This window comes from Halichoerus grypus, chromosome 4, assembly GCF_964656455.1.
Source record: "Halichoerus grypus chromosome 4, mHalGry1.hap1.1, whole genome shotgun sequence".
Taxonomy (NCBI): Eukaryota; Metazoa; Chordata; class Mammalia; order Carnivora; family Phocidae; genus Halichoerus; species Halichoerus grypus.
In genome coordinates this window covers 126,034,990-126,051,283 of record NC_135715.1, presented here as the reverse complement: position 1 = coordinate 126,051,283, position 16,294 = coordinate 126,034,990, and the positions used below count along the sequence as shown (strand labels likewise).

General features: G+C 36.1%; 1 protein-coding gene across 3 annotated transcripts in view; it reads right to left on the bottom strand.

Annotated features, from left to right (window-relative positions):
- The window catches only part of GCA (grancalcin), a 29,597-nt gene that overhangs the window by 6,841 nt on the left and 6,462 nt on the right, over positions 1–16,294 (bottom strand). For all 3 annotated transcript variants that reach the window (XM_036068795.2, XM_078070900.1, XM_036068799.2), the window contains exons 3-6: positions 12,750–12,819; positions 8,068–8,111; positions 7,627–7,774; positions 5,405–5,518 (exon numbers count right to left, since the gene is read on the bottom strand). In XM_036068795.2, coding sequence (XP_035924688.1) covers positions 5,405–5,518; positions 7,627–7,774; positions 8,068–8,111; positions 12,750–12,819 — 376 coding nt within the window. The remainder of the gene's footprint in view (positions 1–5,404; positions 5,519–7,626; positions 7,775–8,067; positions 8,112–12,749; positions 12,820–16,294) is intronic.

The following is a 16,294-nucleotide window of genomic DNA, read 5'->3' as shown; positions in this document are numbered from 1 at the left end:
TTTTGTTTCCCTTGCCTCAGGAGACCTATCCAGAAAGAAGTTGCTACAGCTGAGGTCAAAGAGGTTACTGCCTTCTTCTCTAGGATTTTTATGGTTTCATGTCTCACATTTAGGTCTTTAATCCATTTTGAATTTATTTTGTGTATGGTGTAAAAAAGTGGCCCAGTTTCATTCTTTTGCATGTTGCTGTCCAGTTTTCCCAATACCATTTGTTTTTTCCCATTGGATATTCTTTCCTGCTTTGTCGGAAGATTAACTGACCACATAGTTGTGGGTTCACTCTTGGGTTTTCTATTCTGTTCCATTGATCTATGTGTCTGTTTTTGTGCCAGCACTATACTGTGTTGATTACTACAGCTTTTAATATAACATGAAGTCTGGAATTGTGATCCCTCCAGCTTTGCTTTGCTTTTTCAAGGTTGCTTTGGCTATTCAAGGTCTTTTGTGGTTCCATACAAATTTTAGGATTGTTCTAACTCTGAAAAATATTGCTGATATTGATTGCATTTAATGTGCAGACTGCTTCGGGTAGTATAGACATTTTAACAGTATCTGTTCTTTCAATCCATGAGCATGGAATGTTTTTGGTGCAATTGTAAATGGGACTGATTCCTTAATTTCTCTTTCTGCTACTTCATTATTGGTATGTAGAAATGCAACAGATTTCTGTACATTGGTTTTTGTATCCTATGACTTCACTGAATTTGTGTATCAGTTCTAGCAATTTTTTGGTGGAGTCTTTCAGGTTTTCTATATAAAGTATCATGTCATCTGCAAATAGTGAAAGTTTGACTTCTTCCTTGCTGATCTGGTTGCCTTTTATTACTTTTTGTTGTCTGATTGCTTGCTAGAACTTCCAGTACGATGTTAAATAAGAGTGGTGAGAGTAGACATCCCTGTCTTGTTCCTGACCATAGAGGAAAAGCTGTTTTTCCTCATTGAGGATGGTATTAGCTGTGGGTCTTATTCATATATGACCTTTATCATATTGAGGTATGTTCCCTCTAAACCTCCTTTGTTGAGGGTTTTTTTTTTAAATCATAAATGGATATTGTACTTTGTCAAATGCTTTTTCTACATCTATTGAAATGATCACATGGTTCTTAACCTTTCTTTTATTAATGTGGTATACCATGATGATTGATTTGCAAATAATGAACCACCCTTGCAACCCAGGAATAAATCCCACTTGATCATAGTGAATAATTCTTTTAATGTGCTATTGGATTCGGTTTGCTAGTATTTTATGGAGAATTTTTGTGTCCATGTTCATCAGAGATATCACCTGTAGTTCTCTTTTTTTAGAGAAATCTTTATCTGGTTTTGGTATTAGGGTATTACTGGCCTCATAAAATAAGTTTAAAAGTTCTCCTTCCTTTTCTATTTTTTGGAATAGTTTGAGAAGAAAAGGTTTTAACTCTTCTTTAAACTTGGTGGAATTCTGGGGCGCCTGGGTGGCTCAGTTGGTTAAGTGACTGCCTTCAGCTCAGGTCATGATCCTGGAGTCCCGGGATAGAGTCCCACATCGGGCTCCCTGCTCAGCAGGGAGTCTGCTTCTCCCTCTGACCCTCCCTCATCTCATGTGCGCTCTCTCTCTAATAAATAAATAAAATCTTTAAAAAAAATAAAATAAATAAATTTAGTGGAATTCGCCTAGGAACCATCTGACCCTAGACTTATGTTTATTGGGCCTTTTTTGATTACAGATTCAATTTCTTTGCTGGTTATCAGTCTATTCAAGTGTTCTATTTCTTCCTGTTTCAGTTTTAGTAGCTTATATGTGTCTAGGAATTTGTCCATTTCTTCCAGGTTGTCTAATTTGTTGACATATAATTTTTCATAATCTTCTAATTGCATTTTTGTGGTGTTGGTCGTTATTTCTTCTCTCTCATTTGTGATTTATTTGGGTCCTTTCTCTTCTTTTTGTTAAGTCTGGCTAGAGGCTTATCAATTTTATTAATGTTTTCAAAGAATGAGGTCCTGACTTCATTGATCTGTTTTTTGATGTTTTAGTTTCTATATCATTTATTTCTGCTCTAATCTTTATTATTTCCTTCCTTCTCCTGGCTTTAGGTTCCTTTTGTTGTCTTTTTGTTTTTGTTTTGTTCTCCTTCTAGCTCCTTTAGGTATAAAATTAGGTTGTTTATCTGAGATTTTTCTTGCTTCTTGAGGTAGGCTGGTATTGTCATATACTTCCTGTTTAGGACCACATTTCTGCATCCCAAAGGTTTTGGACCATTGTGTTTAAATTTTCATTTGTGTCCCTGTATTTTTTCATTTCTTATTTTATTTCCTGGTTGACCCATGTTTAGTACGATGTTGTTTAACTTCCACGTATTTATGGTCTTTCCAAATTTTGTCTTGTGGTTGACTTCTAGTTTCATAGTGTTGTGGTTAGAAAAGATGTATGGTAAGATTTCAATCTTTTGGTATTTGTTGAGGCCTGATTTGTGACCTAATATGTGATCTATTCTGGAGAATGTTCCATAGGCAAGTGAAAAGAATGCGTATTATGCTGTTTTAGGATGGAATGTCTTGAATATATCTGTTAAGTCATCTGGTCCAGTGTGTCATTCAAAGACATTGTTTCCTTGTTTATTTTCTGTTTAGATGAACTGTCCATTGATGTAAGCGGGGCATTAAAGTCCCCTGCTATTATTGTATTATTATCAATTAGTTCCTTTATGTTTGTTATTGTTTTATATATTTGGGTACTCTCATTTGGTACATAAATATTTACAACTGATAGATCTTATTGAATTGTCCCTTTTATTATGATATAGTGCCCTTCTTCATCTCTTGTTACAGTCTTTGCTTTAAAGTCTAGTTTGCCTGATAGAAAGTATTGCTACTCTGCCTTTCTTTTGACATCCATTTGTGTGATAAATATTTCTCCATCCCCTTAATTTCAATCTGCAGCTGTCTTTAGGTCTAAAATGAGTCTCTTGTAAGCAGCATATAGATGGGTCTTATTTTTTTATTCATTCTGACACCCTATGTCTTTTGATTGGAGCATTTAGTCCACTTACATTCAAAATAATTACTGATAGATATGGATTTAGTGCCATTTTATTACTTGTTTTGTCATTGTTTCTGGAAATTTTCTCTGATCCTTTCTTGTCTTTGTCACTTTTGGTCTCTCCATTGCACTCAAAGAGTCCCCTTTAATATTCTTGCAGGGCTGGTTTAGTGGTCACAGACTCCTTTAGTTTTTTTTGTCTGGGAAACTCCTTCTATTCTGAATGAAAGCCTTGCTGAATACAATATTCTTGGCTACAGATTTTTCCCATTCAGTACCTTGAATAAATCATGCCACTCTCTTCTGGCCTGCCAAGTTTCTGCTGATAAATCTCCAGCTAATCTTTGGGTCCTCTCTTCTAAGTTAAGGACTTTTTTTTTTTAAGATTTTTTTCCTCTATCACTTATATTTTGCAAATTTAATTACACTATGTCTTGGTATGGCCTGCTTTTGTTGATTTTGAAGGGAGTTCTTTGTGCCTCCTGGATCTGGATGTTTGTTTCCTTCCCCAGATTAGGAAAGTTTTCAGCTTCTTTTTTTTCTCCCCAAATAAATTTTCTGCCCCCTTTTCTCTCTCTTCTTCTTCTGGGATGCCTCTATTACAAATGTTATTGTTTGATGGAATCACTGAGTTCCCTAAGTCTATTCTCATATTCCATAATTTTTCTTTCTCTCTTTTGTTGAGCTTCATTATTTTCCATTATTTTGTCTTCTAGGTCACTAATTCATTCCTTCTTCCAGCCTGCTGCTCATTGCATCAAGCCTGTTTCCAATCTCATTTACTGCATTCTTCATCTCTGGTTGATTCTTTCTTAGCTTTTTTACCTCTGTGGTAAGGGTCTCACTGATGTCTTCTATTTTCTCAAGCCTAGTGAGTATCCTTATGATTGTTGCTTTAAATTCTCCATCAGGCATGTTACTTATATCTGTTTTGCTGGGATCTCTGGCCGTGGCCTTATCCTGTTCTTTCATTTCAGATAACTTCCTCCATCTCGGCATTTTGTCTAAGTCTCTGCTTTCTTCTATGTGTTCGAAAAGCCAGTTATGTCACTTGCTCCTGAAAGTAACTGCTTTATGAAGAAGAGGTCATCACGTAGTGCCCAGGGCCTGGCACTTCAGGGAGTGTCTCTGGTGTGTGCTCCATGTGCTCTGCTCTTGTCTTTTGGCTGCTCTGTCCTTCAGGCTAGGTGTTTTCAGAGGCTCCACTTATCTGCTGTGGGCAATGTTCGGTCCTTGGCCAGACTGTGGCCAGTTTTAACTACGTGTGCTCTGGTCTGCTTCTGAAATCAGACCTAACACCACTTGCACCAGAACTGAGGCCCGGCAGAATTCTCTGGTTGGGAGACACGGTGTGGGCAGGGGCTTGTGCTGGTCTTTGGGGGAAGAGCCCACCACACTGAGACTAAGGCAAGCTTGACTGAGAAGGGCAGTCCCGCCAGAGTGCGGGGGTGTGAGGTTTGGTATAAACAAGTTAGACAGCCAGTGTCAGTGTTGCACTGCTTCCGGCAGGTGGCTCTGTGTTTATGCTAAGGGGCGGGAGAGGGAAATGACATCAGCCAGCTCCTTTGTTCCTGGAAAGGTGTCTCCCTAAAGGCTGCCTCTCAGGGACATGCTCTAAGAAGAGCGAATACGCTCCCGTGTGCTCCAAGCATTCCTCAGATCATTATTTCCATGCTATCTGCCCCCTGGTTGTTTGCCTGCCTTCTCTCCAGGAGAAGCACAGTGCCCTCTGGGCTCTACCCTAGCCAAGCACCCTAACCTTTAAAAGTCCAGGTTTTAAGCCCCACTGACTGCAAGAATTCACAAAACTCAGCCCCTCCCATTTTCCAAGCCAATGGCTTTGGGGAAATGTTCTTTGCATTCCTGGGTGTTCCTTTCTCTCTTGCCCTTCTCCATGACCACGGCTTCCTCCTCTCTGCAGCACCCGTGATCCATTTCTCCCCTAATCTACATCTCTGCTCTTCCTACCTTCTTCAACGGAGCCTCTTCTCTCCCTTTAGTTGTGGAGTTTGTTCTGTCAATCTCCAGGTCAGTTTTTGGGGTATTTAGGATGATTTGACAGTTATCTAGCTGTGTTCGTGGGAAGAGACAAGCCTATGGTTCTCCTACTTCACTGCCTTCTTCCCTCTCTCTCTCTTCATTCTCTATCAAATCAAGTGATTTCATAACTTGGGCAACTGAGACATGAAGAAAACTTTCCAAAACTGAGCTATAACAATTTTTCACTATTCATATTACTAAATTTTTAAAGCCTTAAAACTGATTAGATTTAACAGTGAATAAAGGTGAAAAATACATACTATTACAAACTTGTTGAAGAAAATGAGAGATACTATTCAGAAACATAGCTACATAATACTGCACCCATTTTTAAATGATCAATACCTGTCAATGCTCGAAGCTTCACACAGCAAGCAACATAATCATCAAAGAAGATTCGGCCATTCTTACTGTACCGTTTAACAATAGCAGTTAATGTTTGAGGACTCAACCTATAACCTAGAAAAAGGAATTTATACTTTAAAACTTCTAAAACCAAACACCGTAAGAGCACCACAACATTGCATTTTCTTTAAAAATAATCATAAAATAAATTTCCAAAATTCATTCCATAAAAATATATGCTAGAAACAAAGTATATTCACATTGAACTTTATCAAAGGCTTTATTACTAATAAAGTAATAAGGTGGTTAAGTGGTACATAAATATCACAATTCTAGCTTTGTAATAAAGTCAAAGCTAAGAAAACAAATAATGATCTTTTTGTGTTTTTAAAATATATTTTGATTTTTAAATAATGTCTAGAGTATTTTGTAGATTTTAATGCTTCAATATTTCAATTTCGTAATTTTATAGTTCTTTAAAGAATATCAAAGCAAAGATTATTAGTGATCTTTGCTATCATTCAAATTCTGTATTTCCTTTTTTTCTTTTTAATTTTTCATTGAGGTATAATTGGCATATAAAATTATATTAGTTTCAGATGTATGATATAATGATTCCATAGTTGTATATATTGCAAAATGATTACTACAATAAGTCTAGTTAACATCTTCAACACCAAAAACTCCAAATAATCCAATTAAATATGGGCAGAGGACCCAAATAGACATATTTCCAAAGAAGACAAGCAGATGGCCAAAAGACACACAAAAATATGCTCAACATCACTCACCATGAGAGAAATTCAAATCAAAACCACAATAAGAGACCCCCCTTACATCTGTTAGAATAGCTAGAATCAAAAAGACAAGGACTAACAATTATTGGTGAGGATGTGGAGAAAAAAACTTCCTGCAGTGTTGGCAGGAATGTAAACTGGTGCAGACACTGTGGAAACAGTATAGAGGTCCCTCAAAAAATTAAAAATAGAATTACCCTATGATCCAGTAATTCCATTACTGGATATTTACCCAAAGAAAAGACGACACTAACTCAAAAAGATATATGGAGTCCTTTGTTTACTACAGCACTATTTACAATAGCCAAATTATGGAAGCAACCGAAGTGTCCATCAACAGATAAACGGATAAAAAAGATGTGGTGTATATATATACAATGAAATATTACTCAGCCATGAAAAAAATGAGATTTTTTGCCATTTGCAAAAACATGGATGCACCTATATAAGGTATTATGCTAAGTGAAATAAGTCAGAGAAAGACATATGATTTCACTCATATATGGAATTTAAGAAACAAAACAAACAAAGAAAAAAGGGACAAACAAAAAAAAAGATTCTTAAATACAGAGAACAAACTGATGGTTTCCAGAGGGGAGATTAAGAAGTATAAACTTCCAGTTAAAAAATAATTAAGTCAGGGCACCTGGGTGGCTCAGTTGGTTAAGCATCTGCCTTCAGCTTGGGTCATGATCCCAGGGTCCTGGGATCAAGTCCCATCTCAGGCTCTGTGCTTGGCGGGGAGCCTGCTTCTCCCTCTCCATCTGGTGCTCCCCACCCTGCTCATGCTCTCTCTCTCTGTGTCTCTCTCTCAAATAAATAAATAAAATATTTTTAAAAAATTAAAATTAAAAAAAAATTAAGCCACAAGGATGAAAAATACAGCATACGGAATACAGCCAATAAGGTCATAATATACAGTGTATGATGACAGATGGTGAATATACTTGTGGTGGACACTGAGTAATATATAGAATGGCTGAACACCTGATATAGATATGTATAGAAGTGTTGTACATCTGAAACTAATATAACACTGCATATTAATTATATTTCAAAAAATTTGGTAAAAATAAATAGCTAAATAACTAAATAAATAAATATTAGAGATCTTACCAGTTACAAAAGATATAATGTAAATCGTGAGTACCAACAATTAGGGGAATACATTTTAATATACTCAACAGAGGAAATTCAGAAATTATTTTATCAACCAGAACGTATAAAAGATCATTTTTTGGAAAAATCATAGATAAAATGGTTTTGTTAAAGGTCTTCACTCAGAATTTATCTACAATCTTGAAATTAAATTGGGCAACAACTGGTGAAATAATATATTCCTTAACAAATTTTAACAATTGAGATTCATCTCATCAAAGAACAAAGATGATCTGGATAGATTCTAAAGAATTTTAATATTCTTACCCATAGCAGCAATGGCTTGATTCAATTCATGATGTTCCACTGTGCCACTGTGGTCTTGATCAATAGTTATGAAGTTTTGCTTCCAGGCATTAAGAGCTGCCCAAAGTTCTTTGAATTCATTAAATCCCATTTTTCCTGTGTAATCTCTCTGATGGTTTTATTAATAAAAATAAGTTTTGATACCAAAGAGAATTTACTTGACTCAAAACTGTAAATCACTGACTAAAAAATTGCTAGTATGCTTCTGCAAGTTAGCCAGATTTAGCATATGAATAGATTCCTGCGTAAAAATGGAAAAGTATGGAATTCAAACAGGATCTTACAAAGTATTTTTAAAGTCTCCAATTTACCTTAGGGCCATTTATAGCCAACAATTGCTTGGTTATATTCAGAAAGCAATTATTCTATATTCTAGTATTTCCTATTTTTATTCAAGGATACATCCAACATGGCGATCATAATTCTGCAGGTTTCCAAACTGAAGGCTATAAAACATATTTATTATTTGAATCGGAGTCTGCCCAATTTTATCTATGTAAAATTATGACAATTTCTATTTCATAAAACAAAATGTTTATAGCACAATCACCCCTTATCAACAAACTTTAAATGTTAGGCATCCATAGTGAAAAAAAAAAGATAAAAATAAAAATCACTACTACTTCAAGCTACTCACATCTAGTCAGGGGATTTGGGGATAACTAAAAATTACTGTCACAGGGGAAAGGAGAGCTTCAGTTTTCCTAACACAAATGATAAGTAGGTTTTAAGTAGAAGTCTGACATATACTGAGATCACAAAACTTGAAGGAGTTAGAGATTTGATTAAAGCTTGGGGTGAAGGACTGGCCTATGATTACATCTGAAAGGCAGATGAGGGCCAGATCATAAAAGTCTTGAATGCCACCCTAAAGATTTAGACCAAAGGAAGTCACTGAGGAATTTTAAGGAGCAGAGGGGCAATTCTAAAATTTCCAATCCAGAAACAGTCACTTACACTGAACAGACTACAGAGTAAAGTAAGATGAACCTAGATATAGGTAAATCATTTGCTAGTTTACTACAATCAATCAAGTAAGAAAAATATGAGCTTCTGATCTGAAGCAGCTATTTTCCCTTGGGGGAAAGAAAAGGCAGGAAGAAAAAAGTAAATATAAACTATATTAAAATCTTGGCTTATAAGAAATATTACCACTTTCATACCTATAGAACTATAACTGAAGACTCACTAGGTAGAATTTAATTTTTCTAATCCTCATCACAATTGCATTGAACTGGTAAGCTGATTTACCTCAAGACCAATTATATCAGCCCTGATAAAAGAGATACTATGTCAGCACAATTACTAAAGCTTACAAAGTTCTTGTTAGTAGCTCCTTAAAATGAATGAATAAATAAATAAAAATGCTTAAAATTAAGTTATCTAATTTTGCTATTTGAAATTTTTATAAATAAAAAACATTTCAGCTAAATTTTAAACCTATTAAGAAAAAAATCATAAAACATTCTACAAGTTAAAATAGCTGATTTTCTTTATACAGTGTCAATGTGAGAATAGGTGGTTAGAATATTTTCAGACTGACAATTCAACAGACACTCAATAAGCATTCACTATGAGCCAAGTAGTATGATTTGGTGATTTCACATAAACATACAAAAGTACTGTAAGTCCCAATTTTACAAATGAAGAAACGGAAGCCCAGTATAATAAAGTTTCCCAAGTTCATAGAGCTAATAAGTGGAAGAGTCAGGATTGGAGCCCAATGCTCCTTCATACAAATACTACTCAAGTGGGAAGAAGGAGGGTGGCAAAGTTACCACGAGGACTCTCTGGATGGCATTCCATCATTTTGTCAAGCAAATGATATGTTTTGCTTTCAAGTTAACATGGCACACATCCATTACATGGGAAAACCTGAACATATGATAACAAATGGCAAACACTGAGTCTTCAAATAAGCATATCTTCAATCACAAAATAGGACTGAGTATACGTGTATATAAGATGAAATATTTTTGATAAAGAATAGAGAAGAATTTTCAGGAAAGTTAATAGATTTTCATTTCCCCCAATACCCTATTAGAATGGGCAAAGAACTAAATTTTCTAAAGTCATAAACCATTAGAAAAAAACATGAGACAGAAAACAGAAGAAAAGAATTATGTAACTTGGAAAAGTAGGATGGATGGAAGTTAACTAACCTAGATCTGAGATAGTGGCTTGATGAACACCCAATAAGAAAAACTGAAAAGGAGCCTGATTATCCAGGAGAAGAACCAAACATAAGAATTAGTATTATATGTGAGAATGGGTGTGCAGGTAGAGAGAAAAATAGAACGACCAACTGAATACCCATTTAAAGAGGATTTAGAGCCCCAAATTCCCTCCTTGCCTCAGCTCCATAGATGGATGCCATGTCTAATCTCACACCAGCAAAAATCTAGGGATTTAGTGTCTGGAGAATTCTTCGAATTTCAGGATACCAGGCACATATCCAAAGCCCTAACCACTAACCAATAACCAGTCCCCCCTAACCTCTAACCCTGATACTAACATTCGCCCTAACATTAACCCTAACACTAACTCTCTGGAGAGGTCTCTGAACTGCAGGACACCAGACACATAACCTAACACTAACCCTAATCCTAACCCTAATCTTAACCACTAACCAGTAACCTACAACCCCTAAACCTAACACTAACACTAATCCTGACTCCTACCCTAACTCTAACCCTAGATCTGAGAAAGTGGCTTTTGAATACACAATAAGAAAGCCGAAAAGCAGCCTACTTCTCCGTGAGAAGATCCCGAACATTTAAGAATTGGTAGTATTTCTGAAAATGGGTATGAAGGTAGAGATAAAAACAGACCAGCTGAATATCTATTTAGGGAGCATTTAGAGCACCAAATCCCCTCTTTGCCTCAGATCCAGAGATGTCTGCAATATTTATTCTAACCTCAGCAAAACCTGGGAATTTATACTCTGGAGAGGTCTCTGAACTGCAGGATATTAGGGACATACCCAAACCCCTAAATCCAATCCCCTAACACCTAACCTCGAACCCAAACCCTCACCCTAACACTAACCCTAACCGTAACCATCTGGAGAGGTCTCTGAACGGTAGAATACCAGGCACATACCCTACCTAACCCTAACCCTGACCCTAGCTCTCACCCTAATCTTAACCCTAGATCTGAGAAACTGGCTTCCCAAACACATGATAAGAAAAGCTGAGAACCAGCCTAATTATCCTAGAGAAGACCCCAAACATTTAAAAATTGGCAGTATTTTCAGAAAGCAAGTGTTAAGATAGAGATAAAACCAGGAGGACCAATTGAATATCTATTTAAAGAGTATTTAGAGCCCCCAACCCTCCTTGCCTCAAATTGGTAGATGGCTGCCATGTCAATTCTCACCCCACCAGAAGTCTGGGGTTTTATTCTCTGGAGAGGTCTGGGAACTGCAGGATACCAGGCACATACGGGAACCCTAACCCCAGGCTATCTGGTAAAAATAAGGCATTTAAGTGACAGTTTATCAAAGACTGAGAACCCTGCTGAGTCTTCCCTCCTCCTTTCCTACCAGACAACCAGCCCAAAAGGAAATCTCTAAACATACTGTTGCATAACAAACTGCCCCGCCAAACCACCAGACGTGGAAGTCTACAGTCAATACCAAACCATGACCTCAGAGCTTCTCACCTGCATTTCAGTTCAATATGTGCAACCAAGGATCATCAGACACCTGAGAAAAGCCATCTAACATGAAAGACAATGAAACAAACTGGAAAAAAACTTGGAGGAAACACAGTTGGTGAAAGAAGAAAAAACTCTGAAAAATGCATTAACAACAAATACAAAAATACAGTTTCAGAGAGATAGGGAAGACATCACATACATGAAAAAGGAAGAGAAGCTCTTGCATTTTAAGAACATGATAGCAGATAAAAAAAAAAAAAAACTCAATAGAAGATTCAAAAAATAAAGCTGAGGAAATCTCCCCACAGAGGAAAACCAGAGATAGGAGAAAAAAATATTAAGAAAAGCGACCAGTCTAAATGACAGACATTCCAGAAGCAAAAATTGAGAAAACATCACTAAAGAAAATGTCTCAGAACTAAAGCAAATGAATTCCCAGTCTGGGAATGCCCACTGAGTTCCCACACAACACAACCAGGCACATCATTATGAAATTCCAAACCTGGCAAGAAGAGAAGATCTCACAAGCCTCCACAGTGAAAAAACTGACATACTGGCAGGAAACAGAAGATAAAGTAACAGTGGATGCTAGAAACAATGGAGCAATGTCTTTAAAATTCTAAATGAAAATGATCTGTAATGCAGAGTTCCACACCTGGTCACTTAATTCTGTGGACAGAATGAAAGCATTTTCAGATAAAGTCTAAAAAGACTTTCCTCCCATGCACTCTCTTACTGAGAAGCTAGTTACTTTTATATTTTATTGTATTTTTTAAAATGACTAGAGATGAAATAAAAGGGAGATCCAACTCAAAAGGGCATGGAAAGTCAGTTCCAGAATGATGGTGAAGGAATGATAGGTTTGCAGCTATGCATAGAAAGTAGACCACAATAAAAAGCTCCAGAATGATGATTAATTTCAGAAAAAGTAAAACAGTATATAAAAAGGGAAATTAATCATACATTATCACAAGACAGAAAAAGAACATTTAGAAAATAACAATAAGGCAAGTACTGATTACTGACCTAACAAAAATTACTATACAGCTATATTGGATGGAGTAAGATTGGGAAGCATTCCAGTGTGGAGTACTGGGACAAGAGTGAGTTTCAAGTTCCAAGAGAGTTAATTCTCATCTTCCATAGCTGGATATCAATTGTTAATCATTAAAACTGAAAATCTATAGTGATAACAGGATGCTATTTTGAGATCTGGAGGCAAATTTCAAAAGAATCAGCTGCAAAAGCTGAATGAGATTTCCTCTAAGAGTGGTTAATATCAGGGAGATAATTATGCACAAGGAACAATTATTTTCACAATAAGCTTTGCATAACTATTTGACTCTTTAAATTATGTGCATATACAACTGTGATAAAAAGATTTTAAAAAGTATTTTAAAAGGGGGGGGGGGGAATGATCTCACGAGAATAAGTTCCATTAATTCCAGACTGTGTCAAACATTTCTGAAGTTCCTCAGCATCCACTTCACCATCCTGTCAAAAAATAATTATAATCAGATTCAATGCACAATTATATCAAATCATATTAATATGCTAATTGGCTGTTTTAGGCCAATCAATAAATACGCATTCTTTAAAACATTACTCTACAATCAACTACAAAATTATAGAGGTAATTACTGACAGCAAAGGCATATTACAAAACAGCATAGAAAATAATTTTTTCATAATCAACTTATATTCTATTAATATTTAAGCACTTCAAGTATAATTTATTTTTTCTACTTCTGAGAAACAGCATAATCATTCTGACCTATAATAGGTCAAAATATTATCTTGTGAGAATCATTGTACCTCTACTTAAAATGGAAAAATGACCAAAATGTGTTCAGAAAAATCTCAAAAATGTTCCCCTAATGCCCTTCTCATGGGATATGAAGCTGTAACTGGAAGGAGAGAATAACTTCCCCCCCACTCCCCCCATTACCCCCAGCAAAATTTTGGAGTCATCCTGCATCTTGTTGCTATTCTTCTGATTATTTCCCAAACATTCTTGTTTGAACTTATTATGGGAAATAAAAATTTTTTAACGCAAACAAGAAATCACAATGGAAGTGAAACAGGTTGAATATTCTCATTATGTTTCAGTACCTCATCCTATTTTCTACAAAAATATACAGAGTAAATTACTTGGAAGCATCATAAATACTGTCACAAATGCAAAACAACAGCTCTGATATAGGATCAGGGAAGCAAATTTAAAACAGGAACTTTGTAAGAGTTCATTTTTGTAAGAGACCTGGGAAATAAAGAAAATTTTTACAACCAACTTCCAAGAAGTATTATAAATACTCATATTCTAATGAATCTTTAACAAGGAATTCCTTATAACAAAAATTCCAGTGGTTCTCTCAGGAATTAAAAAAATTAAATTCTTTCCATTGGATCATCCATGTGCCTACAGAGAGTATCTAAGTGCTCCTTTCTCTGCCATGCATAGTTCCGGGATTTGATTACAAAACTTCAATAAATTCTAGACTAAGAAAATTACTTTAAAAAAATTAGCCATATGTTTAGAATTAAAAGTAGGTTAGCAACTTTTCCACCAATGATAAAGACTTTAGAAGGAACTTTTATTTAAACAATTACCTACTTTCCTATTATATCAAACCATTATTATTATGTTTCAAGACTTTGAAAAACTACGCACACACTTCTAACATGATCTAAGAAATCATCAGGAAACAAAACAAAACAAACAAAACAACCAATGAAGTCCTCAGCTGCCACTGTCAATGGTATCTCACTGAAATGATGGCACAGATGCCAAGTCACTGTCAGTTACTGCAGAGTAAATTTTGAAAACACTCTTTTACAAATTATTAAAACAGAAGCAAAAGAAGGAAATGACTTTTCTCTTTTTTAATTTAAAAAGGTCTCCTATCTTCACTACACTAAATATAACATGTTTATAAATTGCCTCTTTCTTTAACTTTCTTTTTTTTTGAAGATTTTTTTTTTTTTAGATTTTATTTATTTATTTGAGAGAGACAGAGAGACAGAGATAGTGAGAGAGAGCACAAGTGGGGAGGAGAGGGAGAAGCAGGCTCCCCACAGAGCAAGGATTTATTTGTCAGAGAGAGAGAGAAAGAGACAGAGAGCACAAGCAGGGGGAGCAGCAGGCAGAGGGAGAAGCAGGCTCCCTGCTGAGTAAGGAGCCCGATGTGGGACTCGATCCCAGGACCCTGGGAATCACGACCTGAGCTGAAGGCAGACGCTTAACCGACTGAGCCACCCAGGTGTCCCTTTCTTTAACTTTTATTAAGCGGGAAAATGATACTAAACCTGAGAATAAAATTAGTGAGAATTACTAAGCTTCATCAATTTTATTCCTCATTTATAAAAATAACACATTGTGCAAACAGGCTCAAAATTAAAACTTTCTATAAAAGAGCAATTCAAATTTACTAAAACCCTTGACCAATACAATTAAAATGAAGCAAATCAATCCTATGTGGTCCGATGATAACAGGAGCTTCTTTTGTAACATTTCACAGAAAAGTCCACTTAGCACATAGAGGACCTTTCTCTGGATTCTTTCTGTACATTCAAAGACAAAGAAGGGACCCTGAAGAGTATGGAAATTCTTTCGTAGAGAAAGAACAAAGATTATAGAGGAAGCAAAGTTGAAAAGTAGTACGTTTAAAAGACCCAGAAAAAGTCATTATAAATTTGAGTTAAGGAATATAAATAGTATTTTAGTCTTTGTTAACCCTTTTGAATGAGTGAAACTAAGAAACACATCTCACTGTTTTCTCTCCCACAAAATAAAAAAAAGAGCTTTAAACTCCATGCATCAAATTTCTACATGCTTATTTATCTGCAAGGTCTATGCTTCCTTCCCCACGCTGCTTTGCACTGCTACAAGGTAGAATGCAGTCTGTCTGTGTCTTGTACTTCAGAACTGAATGTGTAATCTTCCTATGAAAAACCAAGATTATTATTTTACCAGAGTTCAGAATTAAATGCTATAAAACTCAGGGCATTTTCCATTACATTCATCAAAAGGTCCCAGTGCAGGGGCACCTGGGTGGCTCAGTCTGTTGAGCACGGGACTCTTGTTTCCCCTTCCGATCATAATCTCGGGATCCTGGGATTGAGCCCCAAGGGCGGTTCCACACTCAGCTGGGAATCTGCTTGAGAGTCTCTCCCTTTCCCTCTGTCCCTCCCCCCACTTTCTCTCTCTCCCTTTCTCTGTCTCTCAAAAATGAATAAATCTTTTTAAAAAATTGGTATTTATTCATCATAGATTTTTTGCATTAATTTTTTAATATGGGGTTAAAACATTATTTATCACAATTATTAAATTTTTTAAGCCCCCTTCAATTTAAAGGTGAGTCTCTCATTTGCCTTACCCTAGCTGGACCTTAAGCCACTTAGCAATACAACAGCAAGTTAGGGGACCTTCTATGGCAATGGAGAAGGAAAATAATTGTGAGAGAAAAAGACATTTATTTCTCTAACTAAATATATGTGAGGCTCATTGCTTTATTTGAATAGTTTCTGTTTTTCAAACTGTATGAAGCTAATTTATACATATGAAATTCCAAACTTAAATTGGGTTTGGGTACATCACATAGAAGCAAAAACTAGGAAGTAGAGTGAGGGCAGATGTGAAGTCGGGCAGAGGGCATGCTTCTGAGGACTTCACAAGGCATGGGGAATGTAAGTGGCTCACTGCCTGAAAGCAGGAAGTGAGATGGGACATTCTACTCAGGACAAGGGGCAAAACAAAACAAACAAAATATACTATAGACTGTTGTCTGATGATACCACTTCTGAGAAGTGGAAGGCTTAGGAAAGCAGGACTAAAATGCTAAGCTAAGCTACCCCCCCATTTGCTGATGGGATCTGCAATACCACTGCCAGGTAGGTGGTGTATTTCATGAACTGTCATGAAATCGGATTCTGGACACAATCAAGGTGGGGACAATCACAAAACCACCAG